We start from the raw sequence: 19,177 nt of genomic DNA, 5'->3' as shown, positions 1-19,177 counted from the left end.
AAAATACAAGCCTGCATGCATTCATGGCTGGTTCCTGAGTATGGGTGAGATGTGGCCAGCCTCTTGTAGCTTCCAACTTCCCTGACACAATGGACCTGGACTATGAGCTAAATAAGCCCTTCTTCTTAAGTTGTTTCTGTTAGAGTATTTTATCACAGTAAATGAAAAAGAAACTAAGACACAGTGAATAGAACAATGCTGGGATTCAGAGCCGAAGACGCTGCTCACTGGTCTGAAATACTGGGCAGCTGCCACAACAAAGAAACAGCTGCTCTTATGCTCTCAGGTCTAAAGATAGGAAAATAAGGAATTCCTTCCCAAAGTAAAAGTGAAAAAGCAGAGGAGAATATGCCAAACCATTTGGAGAATTTTCTAAAAGTAAGACTCCCTTAGCTTGCCCCAGGCCTACAATGTTAGCAAAAACAAGATACTAAAATTGCCATATTTTTAAGGGCTCCTCTCATATGACTGAAGCAGCTCATCCATAAATCTCTAGTCACTTATACAATGCTAACTGATGGCAATACCCTGCTCACATGCCTGGTAAAGAAAAACGAGGTGGGGGTGGGGGAGGAGTTACAGTCATTACTTCTCAGTCTATTTGTTTTATTTACCCATAGCTCTCTCAAATTCTTTTTTTAGTATTTATTTACTTAATACTGTGTGAGAGAAAGCCAGAGAACAAAAAAGAGAAAGTGCAAGAGTGTGCAAATTGCCATAGCAGGCATGTGGAAGTGTCAAAACACAATTATGGAAATCATTTTCTCCTTCGTGTAGGTCTAGGAATCCACCTGAGCCCACTAGTGACTTGGTTAGCTCCTCTATCCATGGAGCATCTCACCTGCCCTTCCTTTGGTGTTAGGAAACAGGGTTTCACTATATAACCCCAGTTCTCTTTGAAGCTTTGATCTTACACTGTAGCCTGACTAGGTGTGAAGTCTATAAATAAATAAATAACATGTGAAATTTTAGTCAAGCAATAAGTGATTCAAATACATCTTGCAGCTCACCTGCTAGCAGCCAAAAAATAATCTCCACTGGCTAGGAAGAGAAAGGATTCAGGTATTCTTAAGAAGTCTCCAGAAATCTTTACAGCTCCCAGAAGCCCAAGGAAACTAAATGGATTAGGAAGTGCCTCAGGGCCTGTGTCTTTTATGGTAAGAGAAAAACTGCCCCATACTGTTGGGAAATATTATTTTAAGGTGTGTTGCTTTTGTTTATGCTGCATTTGTTTAACTATATGAAGCTGTGATTCTTTGCCTGTCTAAACCACCTTATGGGCTAATAAAGAGCTGAACAGCCAATCACAAGGCAGGAGCAAGGATAGGCGGGGCTGGAAGGCAGAGAATAAATAAAAGGAGAACCAAGGAAGAGGGGAAGCAAAAGAAAGAAGGGGAGGAAGACAATAGGAGCCAGCCACCCAGAAAGCCATGGAGAAAGAAGTAAAGAAAGGTATACAAAAAAAGAGAAAGGTAAAAATCCTGAGGCAAAAGGTAGATGGAACAATTTAAGAAAAGCTGTCAAGAAACAGGTCAAGCTAAGGCTGGGCATTCATAATTAAGAATAAACCTCTGTGTGTGATTTATTTGGGAGCTGGGTAGTAGGCCCCTCAAAAAGCCGAAAGAGTAAATCATCACACAACACTATACTTTCATGTGAGCATCACTCTAGTCTTACTAATCCAATTTACTGGGGTTCTAACAAACTAACACAAAGTCTCATTGCTGGCTGCCACCATTCTCTCTTCTCAAAAGCTCCAAGCATACTACTGGTACCATGATGAATCTCATAAAGATGTATACACTCTTTACCTCTGGAGAATCTATGCTGTGGTCAGTGTATACTCAGAAATTGCTGTAATAGCCTTGTCTCAGAACCTTAAGATCAGATTGGGTCTCTCAGGCTCCTGAGGCAGAATTTAACACCTCTATTAACATGCTCAACTATGAGTGCTACTTCCCTTAGATAAGTCTATGGCCTTCTAGATCTTGTTTACCTATAACCCTGGAGCCTACCAGAAAAGACAAACTTAATCAGTGTATGCTGAGTCAGAAACATGAATGAAAACTTTCTCAAAACTCACTAATTAGCAGCTCACTAATGCACAATTTGAGACAGTGCTTCCTATGGAAACATTCTGTTAGGTTGGTAAATTTCTACAGGTGTGGTGTCTTAATTTAATGACAAGTTAATGATCCTGCAATTCCAATCATGGTCACAGCACCCAAACATCTTCCTTTGACCCTCTTCTAGTCACAGCTATCGTCTAGCCCATGTTTCAATACTTGCTTCCAACAGAAACTTCAGATTCCCTGACATTTCTCTCAGCTCTCCATTCCCACCTACATTATACATCCCTTCACCTTCCTAGTCTTTCCTGTTACCCATATCCAACTGTGAGTCACTTTATCACAGTCTATGCTTTACCTCAGCTGAAATGGCTTAGTGTGAGATTACCTGTAAGGAGAAAGCATGCTCGCTCCTACCTGGCATGAGCCCCAGGGAAGATAGCCAGGAAGAGTTTAAGACTGCAGTCCTCTGAAGCTTCAGGCCTAGCTCTGGCTCCCTGTGGCTAACCTTCAGGAACCTTTAGTTTCCTTTGCCTGTGAGTATGAATTCCTTAAGAAAAAAGAACCCACACTATGCTTCTTGAGGATGGAAAGGCTCAGGACACCAGGCTTCAGGGTCCTGAGCACTCAGTTTCTAAATGAAACAAGTCATAAGCACAGAACACAAAATCCTCATGTCAAGTACAAACAGTTGACATAAAGTCCTGTGTGTTTATAACACAAAAGAGGGAAAATTCAGAATCTTACCTCTTGGTTTGTTTTCTGACCTGGTTTCATGTAGAAAATAAAAACTGTGTCAAAAGGACGACATGGCAAGAGATCCAGATACCCAATGTCATCAAAAAACCCAGGTATGGTAGAATCGAGTGCAACAAGGTGAGGAGGTAGACGACTATTTGCGGGTTCCTGTCCAATGAGAGAGGAGCAATTGTTACCACAGCATTACTCCAATCATGATGCAGCATTTACAGTTTGGTGGTGTCATCCATTCTAGTGCAGTGTCTCAGTACAGCTTGGCAGCCAGGGTAGCCTCCACCTCACTATGTAGTCTTGGCTGTCCTTGAACTTGTACTCTTTCTAGTTCAGCCTGTCAAGTACTAGGATTACAGACGTTTGTCACCACAACCACTTTTTCTTATTTTAGTAAAAATTAAATGAAAAATTATAATGTAGCAGAAACAAATACAACCATGATCCTAAAGAAACTGCTTAATGTGTTTATGCTTCAAGTTATTTTTATCTGCTTCAGACAACTGAGGTTATAGTGTATATATAATTTGAGAGCTTATTTTCTCTAGAATATAATGCCTTATAAAATGTAAAAAAATTGAGATTTAATTTTATTTTACATGTGTCATTTTGCCTGCATGTACGTATGTGCACTACATGTGTGCCTGTTGCCCATGGAGGCCAGAAGAGGACATAGAATACTCTGGGACTGGAGTTACGGATGGTTGTTAGTAGCCATGTGGGTGTTGGGCATTCGCATCTGTGTCATCTAGAACAGCCTGTGCTCTTAAAAGCTGAGTCATCTCTCCAGCCCATGTAGAACTTTTTTTAAAAAATATTTATTTAGTATACAATATTCTGTCTGTGTGCATGTCTGCAGGCCAGAAGAGGGTACCAGACCTCTTTACAGATGGTTGTGAGCCACCATGTGGTTGCCAGGAATTGAACTCAGGACCTTTGAAAGAGCAGGCAATGCTCTTAACCACTGAGCCATCTCTCCAGCCCCCCATGTAGAACTTTTTAAAATGTATTTTAAAAACTCATCCATTGCTCATACAGATGCAATAGTACAGTTACTTTGGAAGATAAGTGACAGTTTCTTGCCAACTTACTGTCTTAAATACAATGTAGCAATTGCATAGTTTGCTATTTTTCCCCAATGAGAGGAAAAACATAACCACAGAAAATGATGGACATGAATTTTATAGCTGTTTCATTCATAACTGCCAACATGTACAAGCAGCCAAGATGTTTTTCAATAGGTGAATAGATAAACTGCTTATTAATAAAAATGAATGACATAAAATCCTAAAAAGACATGGAAGAATTTTAAATGCATTGTTGCTAAGTAGAAAAATAACAGTGTGAGACTACATTGTACATGATTCCAACCATATGCCATTCTGTAACAGGCAAAACACAGAAAATATCACAGAGACCAGTGTGTACAGGGATCTGTGGTGGCAGTGGGGACTCTGCACATGGGAGCATCCATTTGCCCATACATGCATATACACACAAAACCCATATTTTTGAAGTACTGCAAAGATGAGCACAGGTTATAACAATTTGTCAAAACCTATTGACCTATACAATACTGAACTCTAATGTAAACTAGAGACTTCAGTTTGTAACCCATGACTACATGCTCATCTACTTAGCAAACACATCAATGCAAGTGTTAACATAGCAAACTCTGGGAGCAGGTGTAAAGGAGACCCCTACACTTATTGCTTGGCTGTTCTAGAAGCCTAAAAGTTCTTGAAAAATACAAAATCCATTAGCTTTTAAAATTCATTTTTGTTTCATTTTTTCTTCTAATCTCTTATCATCTTTGATCTTGCCGAGCAAAATTTTAACAAAACAAGGTTTTGACCATAGTGATTTTGTTATTTTTAGGAAAGTCACTCCCAGGGGTGTTAAGAATTACTTTTTTTTTCACACAGCAGGGATTCTGAGCTTGATCAGTTAATTTGATACTTAAAATTCCCACTAAGGGTTGGGAAACACACTGACCATAGACATTATCTTCCTGATATAAACAGAAGAGAAGTCATATTAGAAGATCACAAACAGTTCCAGACTAATTCAAGGTAGATTTTGTTCCAATTTTTAGAGAAGAGGTTTTGTGTATCCTTGCCTGATCTGGAACTCTTTTTTTTTTTTTTTTCGAGACAGGGTTTCTCTGTAGCTTTGGAGACTATCCTGGAACTAGCTCTTGTAGACCAGGTTGGCCTCGAACTCACAGAGATCCACCTGCCTCTTCTGGAATTCTTGTATGTAGATCAGGCTGGCCTCAATCTCAGAGATCTACTGACCTCTGCTTCCCAAATGCTAGGATTAAAGGTATGCTCAGATTTTTGCAACTCAATGATTTTTCTTGAAATATAGTCAGACCTCCCAGTTTTCCTCTTTTACTCTGAAGTTGTGGATGAGGAACTGTGGGTGTTGGCATGCTGTAGACACCATGTAAGCAGTCTTCACATATTTTTGTTTTTCTGTTTTGTTTCTTGTAGCTCCTCTACAAAATTTTGTTTGTGTGTGTGTTTTAAGGTAAATGTATTTCAAGTTAGTATTTCAGCTGCACATGGAGTATTTTCACATTCCTTGGGTTGTGTGTATGTTTAATTGTTTATTTTTGAAACAGGATCTCACTATGTAGCCTTAGTTAGCCTGGAACTCAACTATGTAGACCAAGTTGGCCACAAACTCACAGACATCTACCTGCCTCTGTCTCCAGAGTGCTGGGATTAAAAGTGTACGCTGCCACACCTAATTTCACACTGCAGTTAATTTTTTTTTTATTCTGTAAAGTATTTGCATACATCTTTGTCAAGGTCAGAGGAGAACTTCCGGGAGTCAGCTCTCTACCACCCCTGTGGGATCCAGGATCAAACTCTGTAAAGGTCTTTTCACTGCACTAAGACATCAACAGTTTCATCACGGTGTACTTGAGGTAGACTTTACAAACAGCCATTAACTTCTCAATGCATTTATTTTAAATATCTTATTGTTGGTTACCTAGTTAAGAAGTCATATTCCCTTCAAACAATTTTCTTTACAATGAAATATCTTATGTAGTTTATTTTCATTTTTACTTCATTTTCTCATTTTAGTGTAAGATGTGGCCACAGGGGGAAATTTTCCTCAACATTTTTTTTTATTAACAATTAAGGGCAAAAGTTAAACTCACTGTCTAAAAATTTGTTATATATTGCCATATGGTCAAGGTACAAATTACCTGATTTTTACAAAAGGTGCTTCTAACTTGTTAGAGGGACTGACACTTTAAAGACCTTTAAGGTATGAACCCATACTATGCATAAATTTGGGGATATTTTTAAGATCAGATCAATACTGTTCTACAAAATCTTGATTTACTTTATTGTTTGATGGAGTCACTAACATTTCTCAATAATCAATTCTCCTTACATTCTTTGACAAAAAAGAGAATACTTAACATACTGACTCAGAATTCAGCTAGTATTCTCAATTCAATACTTTTATTACATATATTCATAAAATTGGCTAGAAGTTGCTTTTTAAAGTACATAATATCTTATTAAATTATTAGAAAGATGCTAAAGCTCATAAAAATAAACTTGTAACTTGCTAACTTTTTCTAAACTCTGGTAAAAAATTTTTAAATGAACATTATTTTCTTGATCTTAGCCAAAAGGCTGAAAACATTATTTTCTTAAAACCTTAAATATTGGGGCTGGAGAGATGGCTCAGTGGTTAAGAGCACTGCCTGCTCTTCCAAAGGTCCTGAGTTCAATTTCCGGCAACCACATGGTGGCTCACAACCATCTGTAATGAGGTCTGGTGCCCTCTTCTGGCCTGCAGACATACACACAGACAGAATATTGTATACATAACAAATAAATAAATATCTTTTTAAAAAACTTATTAAGTATGGTCTAGAACAACTAGTTTCAGGACAGGCTCCAAAGCTACAGAGAAACCCTGTCTCAAAAAAAAAAACCAAAAAGAAAAAAAAATTCTAAAATATTACCATGAATAGAAAAACTACACTCTTAGAAACAAGGCTATTAAAGGATTTAATAATTTTCATCCCAAATATTTGATTTACTGCTTCTACTATGGTAATTTACTCCACTAGGAATATCACTGATCATTTGTAGGCAGGATTTTTGTTTTGTGCCTTCCTTATTTACTTCTATATCTACTATTTTCCACTATTTATTTGGCGAGAGTGTCTCACTATGAACTGGTTTGAAACACACTTTGTAGACCAGGCTAGACTCTAATTAAGAGATCTAGCTACCTGCTTCTGCCTCTCAAGCACTAGGATTAAAGCTGTGTGCCATCATTCCTGGTTCTTTCCTTTTCAATTTTAAAAGGTTTTGTGTTAACATTACATATCTCAAATTATTTTCTACAGTATAAAATATATATTCTCTCTACATACTGAAATTCCAATAGAATAGTAATGTCTTTCCGCTTTCCTACAAAAACAAACAAACAAATAAATGACCGATCTACGGCCAGGTCAGTTGCATAATTGTTCAGGCAAGTTATCTACCTAACTACCTATTTAGCTATTTACAATACGAGGGTATATTGCCTCAGGCTTTTTTTTTTTCTTTTAAAGCAGGCTCTCACTATGCGGCCCAGGCTGGTCTTGAACTTTGTCTCCATATTATAAGCACAAGCCACAATGATTAGCTAGTCTTACCAACTCTACGACATAAGAATATGGCTTGAGTTACAATAGTACAGAATTGGGGCTGAGGATGTAACTTACTGGCAGGGTGCTTGCCTAGCATGTGCATGGCCCTGTATTCACTCAGAACTATAAACCAAGACCAAACATATAAATTAATAGAATAAAATTTTAGAATACTACAGAATTAACTTCATTCTTTTACAGAGTGGCATGAAAAAGCCAGTTCAGATCTGAACTCATCACTGGAGTAACCCCTTCACAGGTGCACTTTCCTGGCGTCCACACTGAGCACAGCTGCAGCACAGGACTCCGCTGATTCGCATGCAGAGTATACAAGCTGGGGTTTTGTTCACTTGTTTTAAACCTTTCTTCATTTTGATAAAAATATTATAGCTATCATCAGCTGGTGATTAATTTATGAATATATTTATTCATAGAAGTTCCTAAAAATTACCTTCAATGCTTCTAAGGACAAAAATCCAAAATGAGAAAGGAAAAGACGGGCTGTTTGGAATTCCTGAGCAGGAGGAGGAGGCTTACAATCCGTAACAGGGTCAGGAAAGCTTCTCTTCTGCAATTCTCCCTCGCTCTGCTGTTCCAGGTGTATTTCATAAGCGATCTGCTGGGCCATACCACTCCTTAATTTTTCATGCCTCTCTTCTAACTGAAATAAGTCAGATATTTTTAAAACATTTTCTTAAAATGAAGTAAGCTTCTTTTAATTTTAAAACAAAAATAAAGCAACAAAGAAAATGATAAGTTTTGTTGATCAACATTGTTTCAATTAGATACAAAGCACAGGATTAAACAAACATGGTTCAAAGTTAGATTTATATCCAAAAATTCTTCCCTAGGGCCTAACCAATTGTTTTGTCATCTCCTGGCTATAAAGAACACTATTATCTCTGCTCTTGGAGGGGCAGAGCTGTTTTCTCACTGGACCCCCCCCCCCAGATGATTATCTTCACTCTACAGCATCTATCCTTGTGTTTTAAAATACTTACCTATATGGATTCCTTACCTTTTGATCAATCCTACTTTAAAGTTTTACCTCCTCATGTGTGAAAATACTTCCAAACAAACTGGCTTAATTATACAACCACCTCAATCTTAATTACTTAAACCATGCTCCTGAGCCCCCGATGTGAGACACTTTCAAGGATTTTCTCTCCAATCCCAACCCCACTTCCTGTACTATCCAAATATCTGCCTTTGCTACCAGAGTTTGGTCATGTTATCATACTACTGAAATCTACTGCAAACATCCCAGGCAGCCAAGGATCCTAGCTCTAAAAGATGTTTAGTTCTTACCAACTGGTCCAAATCTACACATCCATCTTCTGTCATGTCAAATCTCCGAATTTCTGCAAAAATGCAAGTCATCTTCTGCCTCTCCTCCCTAACATTAATGTTATACCCGACCACATATACCATCTAAAAGTGTTTCCATTTATCCTTTTAGGAAAAGCTAACAGTAACTTGTCTTACTTCTTCAGTGACAATTTCATGTAAATCTGGAATGCTCAAATCTGCTTTTACAAAAGGAATCTTGTCCACCTCTTCAGGAAATGGTCGATGTTTCACAGAATATTTAAATCCAACATCATTTTTAGGAACTGGCCGAGGTTCTGGCACAAAAAGCTGTCAAAATAACACAAATGACATTATAGGTATTACACATCATCCAACAACTACCTCCATGATGTGTCTTCAGCCACGTCCCTGGTCTACTTTAATGCTTCTATTTTCCTAGGCATGCACATCACCAACACTCAGCAAGAATCTGCACATGCTGTACATGTGGTGCAAATAGGAAAGCTATATACTTTTATATACTTTTTTATATACACTGTGCTCAAAACTGTATAGTGTGCTCAGTTTCATTATTCTAAATATGTTTGTCAACTTAACAGATTTCATGACTAATAAATAGCTTTGGACCTCTACTGCTCAGGCCTCAGTCATCCACATTCAATTCTAAGTTAATGATTAAGGGAGTTTAGAGTTTTAAGACTCAAATTTCCAGCCAGGTGTGGTGGTACAAACCTTTAATCCCAGCACATGGGAGGCAAAGGCAGGCGGATCTCTGTGAGTTCCAGGCCAGCCTGCTCTACAGAGCAAGTGCCAGGACAGCAAGGGCTACACAGGGAAACCCTGTCAGAAAGAAAGAAAGAGAGAAAGAAAGAAACGAAAGAAAAAGAAAGAGAAAGAAAGAAAAAGAACTCAAACTTGAAAATGTGCACTGCCCTAGGTTGTATCCTCAATGCAAAACAAAATGAAGACAAAAACAAAAAAAAAACAAAGATCCAGACTTCCTTTTTTTTCCTAAGAGCTCTCCAGTCACTTCACACAATAAAATGTAAGTTCAGCTCCCCAGGCATCTCTAGAAAGTGTTCAATCAGAACCTTAGCTAAATTTACTATTACTAGAGCATGGGCCCTCGCTTGTACACGGCATACTTGGACCTTCAGTGAATTCGGTGCCTTTCCTATTCTGCTCCCTCTGAGTCTTACAGAGTCACTGATGGAATACAATTGGCTCAGTTCACTAACAGACTCAGGGGTTAAATTTGGAGAGATCCAAATGCTGGGGAAAAGAAAACTCTTAGAAAGTAATAATTTAAAAAGCAGTAAACTTTATACAGAAAGAAAAATGAAGGAAATTCAGTAAATCATGAACTATCAAACTATGGCTAGCTCTTGCTGAAAAGTAACTACAAGGGATTTAACATTTCTTTATCTGAACTTTCCAACAAGTAGAAAATAACCATTTAATTTTAAATACTAAAAAATATTGCAGTAAACTGTATAGCATATTAGCAATTATACAGAATGAATCACACAAAACAATGTGAAACTAAGTCCTACATGCCAGACCTCTCAAAGGCCTATGCAAACTTCTCCCATATGCAGTATGTGTCTGACTTTTAAAGCTGCATAGAAGTGAGTTCGATGCCAGCCTGGTCTACAAGAGCTAGTTCCAGGACAGGAACCAAAAGCTACGGAGAAACCCTGTCTCGAAAAATCCAAAAAAAAGTAAATAAATAAATAAAAAATGAAGCTGCATAGAAATATGCCTGGGATCACTGTTTGGAATAGTAGTCCTTATTCCTAATTGAGTATCAGCATCACTGGAAAAACTTTTGAAAACTACCCTTGCTTTATAGACACCTGTAACAAGTTCAATAGACCCAGAATTCTAAGTTCCTAAGATGATTCTTAAGTAAATTCATTGACAGAGGACCTTGCCAGGGATCAGAAACATATAACCTGTGACTTTCTGTTGGAATGTTATTTAGCCTTTAAATCACACACGGACACACACGCGCACAATCATATGCACCCATATATATGTACTCACTCACACACTGTAACTTCTGATGTACCTTCTGATTTGCTTTTGCTCCTCTGGGTAAAAGGCAAAGCTGCTGAGCCCAAGCAAGTCTTCCCGACATTCCCCGGACCAGCACAGTGACAGAGGGGAAAAAATCGTCTAGAATAAAATTGATATAAAAAAAACTTTTACTTCAGATAACAACCATATAATACACAACCTGCTATCACCTGCAGAACACTTCAGATCAAAGCCCTAGCACAGTGCCTCCTAAATGGCAAAGCCATGGCTAAGCACCATGACTACCACCCCACTTTGGACCAACTCTAGTTTGACTCTCCTAACATCCTCACATTCCTCTACACGTATGTTTTGATGAAATGGTATCTATCATGGCAAACACTCTTAAACTTCCAGTGCTGAAGACAACTTTTATGAAAGAAAACAGGCTGGCTATCTATAGTGTTGACAGACATTTGCTCTTAGAGATCAGGGTCCTGCTACTGTAGGCAGACACTGTTTCCTCCCAGCAGAAGTTCAGGGACATGTAAAAAAGTTCAGGATCCATTTTATTCCCTTTCATTGTCTCAGTTATGAGAATCAAAAGTGGTTCAAACTCTCTCATTTCTTCTGTTATTAACTATTTCAATAAACAATCTTAATTGTATAAAAATTGTTAATTTTTTAATTTTATTTTTTGTAGACTACCTATGCAGTAAAGTTACTTGGAATAAGAGTAAGGCAAGCCTAAAAAACCTTGCAAGAGAACCCGGAAACTTAAAGGGGACACTAAGATTCTGCAGGCTGTTCAGCAAATGACTTAGGGGTAGGAGGATGGTAAAATAATGAAAAGTAGGCAGCAAGGAGAGAAAGCCAGGCAAGCCTTAGCTCTGGGGTAAAGAAGGCAGAGTTGACCAATGATGAATAGTGCCATTCTATTTCATACAAATGTCACTAAACTTAACCATGCTACGATGGAAATAGTGTCCTTCTATTGCAACCAGGGCTAGGTTTCTCATCTTGTAGAATTATGACATCCTGCTTATAGTCAACAGAAGCTGTACAGGACTCAAAGACTCCGCTTACCTTTGCATGTGTCTTTAGTCACTGAGGAAGTCCTACTGTGGTGGGACAACAACAGAAAATAGTATTGTTTGGATAACCTGAATTTGAATCCTAGTTATATACTTCTCAAGTTACCCTAAGTAAATCACGCACCCTCTGTGAGCCTCATAACTGTGGGATAGTGCATGTTTTGTCAATAAACAGTCACTGAAGTTTTTTCACCAGATCACATCTACATGCTTAAGGATGAACACTGTGGTGCAAGGAGGGCAGTGGGAAGGGGAAGCAAATTTTTGAACTGCCAAAGGGGATATCAGACCAGGTAGAAAGAAAATGCAACAAATCAACATAAGAAATTAATAAGGCCTTGCATTTAGATGTACTGGGAGGAATACGGAGGAAAGATCCAAGAGTCACTGGGGTAGTAGAGACATTGAGACTAATTATGTAAGGAAGTGACAGGAGGAGGAAACAAAGATGACTATCTCAAATTTCTAGCCTGTGTGGGCAGTAGTAACCAAAACAGAACAAGTATGGGTGAAGGGAAAGGGAGTAGAGGGGCAGGATCCAAGGTTCACAAGGAAAGAAAGACCGACAATGACTTTTATATATAGTAAATATAAAATATCTCTCTACCGTAAACTTTACATCAAAGTTTGAGATACTTTTTCAAGCATACATAAATAATCTTTAAACATTTCTACTTCATTGACACATTCTATTTTCTGACCTCTGTTTCTCCAGTGGTTTATCTTATACCTCCAAGTCTTTCTGATAAATAGTTACTTGGAATTCAGACTGTGCTTGCCTGGGAAAACTGAGCACACGTTGTTTGAGCAGTAGAGAAAGCTAAGAGTGCTACAACTTACTCTGCTCATTTCCAAGCGGTTGCTCCAGCATTGCCAGGATGACACTGTTATCCAAGACAAAGTACCGGAAGCTATGCTTGTTTATGGTTGGCAGCCTGGAGTATTTGATGAGAGTGGTCTCATTCACCAGACTACAAGGAGAGGCAGGACCACTGGGTGAAGGAAACGCGCCAAGCAACTGCATGATACTATGGAGAATGGAATAAAGAACAATTAATTCCTAAAGAAAATTCTAACTTGACCTTTTCAATCTATATATCCTTCTGCTCCTCTGAATTAACTGGACAGAGTTATGCTTCCTCTTCACAGGTCAGATTTACTCTTTGTAGCAAAAAATACCCTGGCATGCTGGGTAGAATCTGTACTCCAAGAATGAAAGGTCTTCTCCCAGATGTTGTGGGTGTTGACGTCCACACCCAGACACAGAGCCACAGCTTTCAACTGACCTACGAATTGCCCTCAGCCATGGACGCCTCACTGGGGGCCACTGCTTCTTTCAGGACTAGACCATATTCAACTACTAGTTAGTGCAAGGTTCCTAGGTACCAGTCCCCCTCCCCCAGCTGGAAAGAACACTCAAGGTCAAGTCAGCTTGAGCATTTTGTTGCAACTGCCTCTACTGTCCAGCACTTTTGTTCTTCTGCCTGCCCAGTCCTGCTTTATCCCATATTGCAAGCAAATTTCTCTCTTTTACCCAGGGAATATGATGGACTACAGTTCCAAATCAGGAAACTCCTAAATATACATTTAAAATTCTGCTTGTGTGCTCCAGGTTTCTGGATTATGACAGCCAAGTATCTTAGGCTAAGAAAAGGATAAAAAGATCAGCCAGACCCCATCACTTTTCAGAAAAGGAAATGTAAAACTCCAAAGAGCTAAGTGATTATTAAGAGGCCAAAAATCCCAGGACCTGCTGACTACTTCCTGCATATCCTGGAAGAGTTAAATCTCAAACTGTCATAAATAAATCTATGACACAAAATGCTTTATCAAGCAGAGTTCCACTGATCAAGACTTACCATTCAGAAACGTTTGCATGTATACACCATGTGTGTATACACTTAATGTACACATAGAGAGGGGGGAATAAAAATTTTTGCATACAAGCAATGAAATAAGTACCATCATTATTTCCATTTTTATTACCATTTATTATTCATTTATAATACACTGACGCTCAAAGGAAAAGCATTCTGTATTTAAACAGATTTTTACCATGTAGTATCAATGTGGCCTTTCATATGCATCCCATACAGAAAACTACTCAACACCTTTGTGTATGTGTACACATATGAATGTGTGTTGCATGTGTGTTATATGCATACATGGGAGTTGTATATGTGGAGGAAATGAAGAGTCCTGTTCTATCATTTCCTACCTTAATCCCTTAAGACTGTGTCTCTTAATAACTATGGAACTAGGCTGGCAGCCAATAAGTCCCAGTGATCTTCCTGTCGCTGACTTCCCTTTCAGCACTGATATCACAGGAATGCACACAGCCCTGTCTAGTTTTTCACATGGGTACTGGAGATCTGAACCCAGGAACTCAGGCTTGTTCAGCAAACGCTCTTACTCACTGAGCCATCTCCACAATCCTTAACACCATTTATCAATCAATCTTCAGCTTGGACACCTTGGCCTCAGCTAAGATCTCTGATGATGGAAGGCACTGTTTTCTAGCAGATGTCTTCCTTGCAATTTTCATTCCTCCTAGGATGACTGCTACAATTCAAGGAATGAGGGAACTCAGTAAGTTCAGGACTCTAATGACTGTGGAAAACAGGAGTCATCCAGGAGACTAGTACTAAGAAAATACAGCTTTGGCTTTCTCCAGCAGAACAGAGACAGATGTCACAAAGCCCACAGACCAGGTGAGCTTGCCATGTTCCATGGAAGATCTATGATGTATCAAACAGGCCTTTGGCTTAGATGAAATCATTACCAGCCTCATCACATTCTTCTTTTCCTGGTAGTGACTAGACTGGAATGTTGAGTAAACATTTCTGAAATTATGACAAGTACCTGACTGTGTCATAATAAACCTGTAGATAAAGTTTAAACATCGTTGTGAACCTCCAGAGAGTCTCTGCTGATATGTTCTGAGGTTCAACCTCTGCTTTCTATAAGCAGTGTTCAGACAACAACACACAAAACAAACTCATAATATTTGTTCATGCCTGTATGCTAATACCTAGAAAGCTGAGGCAGGAGGATTGACATGAATTTGAGGCCAGCCTGGGCTTTAAAAAGTTGAGAATCTGCCTCAAAAACAAACAAGAACCAGGAAGATGGCTCAGTGGGCAGAGACTATTATTATCAATTCCAACAAGCAGAGTTGGAGTCCCTGGAACTCACATGAAATGGATTTGAAAAGATTCTCAAAAGTTGTCTCTGACATCCATATGCCCATGCATACATATGAATACATGCTTTGTTTTTAAAAAGAGCACAGTGTGGTAGTGCACACATTTAATCCCAGCACTTGGGAGGCAAAGGCAAAAGGATCTCTGAGAATTCAAGGGCAGCCTGGTCTACACAGGGAGTTCTAGGAAAGCCAGAAAGAACTGCATAGTGAGACCCTGTCGTGGAGGAGGGGAAAAGCAAAATAATTAAAGAAAACAAAAACCTATAAAAGACTAGAACTTAATCTGCAGATATCATATATTAGAATAAGAGTTAGGTTTTAAAAAGACTAGAGATAATGTGGAATATTTACAAAAAGAAATTTCAACACTGTGCAAATAAGCACAGGATGAGAACAACAGATGAAAAGGAAACATGAAAAGGCAAGAGTCCAGTTAACTCAATGTGACTCTCCAGTGAGCAAAGTCTTCTTGCTGTCTCCCAATAAAGGTTGATGAAAACACACTGTTCTATAGAGTCTGAAGACATTTGGATCCCATATAGTACACTGTACTCAGTGATCCTCCTGTGAGAGATACATGGTCAAAGCTATACAGCTGGGTAACAGGATGATAAAGGTACTCAAATGCATGTAATACCAAAACCATGTGAAGGCAGTAGCAGAAAGGAACCAGAGCAACATAAACACTGTCTTTGTATACTGCTCCTGCCTGGAGAAAGAATTACTACCAAAAGTCTGAATAAGAACCAATAAGAACAAGTTAACATAAGAGATTTTAGTTTGATATAGAACATCAAGCTTTTAATAATTAAAATAAATCTTAGGGGCTAGACTCTAAACCCAAATTAAATGCTAAGCATTTAGTAAATATGCCTTAAGCAAAAGAACCACTGAAATGACTTCTAAGAGCACAAATTCTGAATTTATACTTTTAATATGCCAACATTATGTTATCAAAGACAGATGGGCATGTACCAAAAAAACTTGGTATGACTGTAACAGTATGGAACTCCACCTTATGTGAGACAGGCAGACAATGAGTGTGGAGGTAGTGAAAACCACTGTCCTTCAAAAATCAGAATAATAAAAAAGTTTGTACAAGTAGCTAGTAGTGAGCATTGAACAGTAGGTAATGTTTGAAATACAGGAGAGATGCATAAGCAGGTATAAACATGCCCAGTTCACCACTTTAAGTAGCCCAACTATGGCAAGGGAGTGTTAGGGAGCAGTGGTGGGAGAAATCAAGCCACCTCCCTGACCCTCCACTAGAATTCAGACATGTTAGGAAACCAGAGATCTACTTGAGGTTTTTAACCACTCAAGCAGTAGGATGAAATAGTGTTGAAGAAGAGTTTAGCCACAGAGTGCAAGACAAACAGGAAGAGTTAGACTGGAAACAGAAATCATGCAAGAAGTGAAGTGACCTAGTACAGAATACTATCTCAGGCTTCTGGGGACGAGAGACCTTACAAAGAAAGTCTGCTCGACTTAGTTGCTGGACTCATGAGGAATGACAGAGACATAAATCCGGGGGAGGGGGACTGAAAACAATGGTGGCAGCTGGGCATAGTGGCAAATGCACTTGGGAGGCAGAGGCAGAAGGAACTCTGTGAGTTTGAGGCCAGCCTGGTCTACAGAGTGAGTTCCAGGACAGCCAAAAACCCTGCCCCCAAAAAAGTCAAAACAGAACAACCAATGGTGATGCTGACAAAAAAGCAGCAACTGAGAGAGAATAGAAAACTGACTGGGAACATTCTCTACCATGATGGACTGCACTGCTGAGGGGTGGAAACTAAAGACATTGTGGTGAACTGGCTAATAGAGACAAGACAGCAAAAAAATGAAGACAGAGCTATTCAGACAACTATAGGCTGAAGGAAAAAGACCCCAGGCACACAGACAGCCCCCAGCGGCAACCATACTCTCACAGAGACAAAAGGCTGAAGTGGAACAGGTTTCCTGCAGCACAAAGAACTCAAGAACGCTTAGTGAGCAAAGATTCTCTCTGCTTATCTCTCAGCCTTCTTCCTCTTCCTGACACATTATCAAGTCCCGATGCTGTGGAACTTTAAGGCTCCCTGCCCAGGTGTGACACAAGCACATACTATCATCACCAATTTTCTAGCTATTAGTTAAACCTCAACAAATGTATTCAAAGTCTAGCCGTTATCATAGAGCACAGCTCTAAACAAAAGCAAGCATACTGAGAATTATGACTGAAGCTCAAGAACAGAAACAAATCCAACTAATCTGAATATAACCCAAAGGACACTGCACTCACAAAGGATGTCAGGATCTTAGGCAGAGCTGATTTACACACAATCTTCCAGCCAGCCCTTACTAACCTGACACTCTTCCTTCCTTTAGTTCTGTTTTCCTAGGTTTTTGTTCATACTCCTTGCATGAGCCATATCTTTACATATTCTAGGAAACAATGCAATCTCTACTTATGCAGACTATTCAATCTACAGATGCACCCAAATCTAGTCCTCTTTCCTGTCCCCCCATCCACCAAGTACAAAGGACTTTCTCAGCTCTTTCTGCCACTCTTTCAAAGAAACAACCTCTTGTTTCCATGTGGCAAACATTCTTAATTGCCTGCAATGCTGCTCACAGCTCAAACGTTACCCATCCTCTCAGTCTCCATCAATGTAGTTCCATAACTCACTCACTTACTCCCAGTTCCCTGCCATTTTATTTGTAACTCTTCTTTTGGGGTACTTACTATCCACCAATATTGAAAGACTTTGTACCAGACAGTACTCATTAGGTAACTGAATCTGATTTATCTGCATGATTCTATTACCAAGCTCTTAAAAGGGAGTTAAAAAAAAATCTTAGCTGCATAGAACATAGAACCAGCACTGGGTAGCAGATCTGATGCTGTGTCACATCTCCTCTCTAGGTTAAACCATCAGGAGATGAAGTAGCTCTAAGATAATTCCTAGCTCAAATATGAGTTGACTGAATTATCAGTTACAATGGAAATGCAAAGATCCCAAATTTCTGGTTTCTTGTTGATCTAAGAATAAATACAAAAAGGGTATTCCCTTTCCATTTTGTGTCTGGAGACGCAGTACCCTACAGGGACTGAGTTACTCCATGCTGAACAAGGAAGACAGAGCAGCACAGAACACTGCTGCCCTGTCTGTTACAGCTCAGTCTTCAGCAGCTTCTTCCATACCATGTTAAAGTGGCTTCTGCAGCATCCTTTACCCTCATGGACGCAGGGTTTGGCTCCTTATCGCCTTTGTACTTGACCTCTTGCTCACTGTTTTTGGACTTGCTTCCTGAGATACCCAGTTCTACAATCTCCAATACTTCCTTAAGGCAATCCTAGAAGTAGGAAAAGACAATGATTTTTTAAAAATATTTTTCAAACACATTTATTTATTTAAGAAAGGGTGTATGTGTATTTGTGTACAAATCAAGGGCAGAGAACAATTTTTGAGAGCTGGCTTTCTCCTTGCACCATATAAAACTCAATGATCAAAATCAAGTCATCAGACTTGGGGGCAAGCACTCTTACCTGGTGAGCCATCTCACAACCTCAGGTTGGTTAAGAGAAGACAAGGAAACCATAACAATGGTTATGTTTTAGGGTAATGTTCCAGTTGCTAATGCTCTTTAACAGATATGTTTGCATCATAATAAAATAAATTTATACTTCCATTAAGTTTCTCTTAAAAGAACTAAATTTGTATGTTCAGAAGAAGACTAAAGATAGGTTTTAATTTTATAAATTACAGAGCTCACAAAATTGTCAAGGAATGAGTAAAATAGATTCCGAAGAAAATTCTGCCAAACCCAGATGATAAATATACCAAAGAGGTTAATTATTCTTTTTTTTTTTTTTTTTTTTAGTTTTTTGAGACAGGGTTTCTTTGTGGCTTTGGAGCTTGTCCTGGAACTAGCTCTGTAGACCAGGCTGGTCTCGAACTCACAGAGATCCACCTTCCTCTGTGAGGAAGTGCTGGGATTAAAGGCATGGGCCACCATTGCCCGGCTAATTATTCATTTTTTGAGGCAGGATCTCACTATGGAGTTCAGGCTGGCC

General features: G+C 39.0%; 1 protein-coding gene across 8 annotated transcripts in view; it reads right to left on the bottom strand.

The window, feature by feature from the left end:
• Ralgapb (Ral GTPase activating protein non-catalytic subunit beta) overlaps positions 1–19,177 on the bottom strand; it is a 90,462-nt gene that overhangs the window by 21,208 nt on the left and 50,077 nt on the right. For all 8 annotated transcript variants that reach the window (XM_075962875.1, XM_075962878.1, XM_075962877.1 and 5 more), the window contains 6 exons: positions 18,305–18,456; positions 12,756–12,943; positions 10,874–10,980; positions 8,977–9,129; positions 7,943–8,152; positions 2,817–2,975 (listed from right to left, as the gene is read on the bottom strand). In XM_075962875.1, the coding sequence (XP_075818990.1) occupies positions 2,817–2,975; positions 7,943–8,152; positions 8,977–9,129; positions 10,874–10,980; positions 12,756–12,943; positions 18,305–18,456 (969 nt within the window). The remainder of the gene's footprint in view (positions 1–2,816; positions 2,976–7,942; positions 8,153–8,976; positions 9,130–10,873; positions 10,981–12,755; positions 12,944–18,304; positions 18,457–19,177) is intronic.

This window comes from Microtus pennsylvanicus, chromosome 2 (genome assembly GCF_037038515.1).
Source record: "Microtus pennsylvanicus isolate mMicPen1 chromosome 2, mMicPen1.hap1, whole genome shotgun sequence".
In the NCBI taxonomy this organism is placed as follows: Eukaryota; Metazoa; Chordata; class Mammalia; order Rodentia; family Cricetidae; genus Microtus; species Microtus pennsylvanicus.
This window is presented reverse-complemented; position numbering and strand designations above follow the sequence as displayed.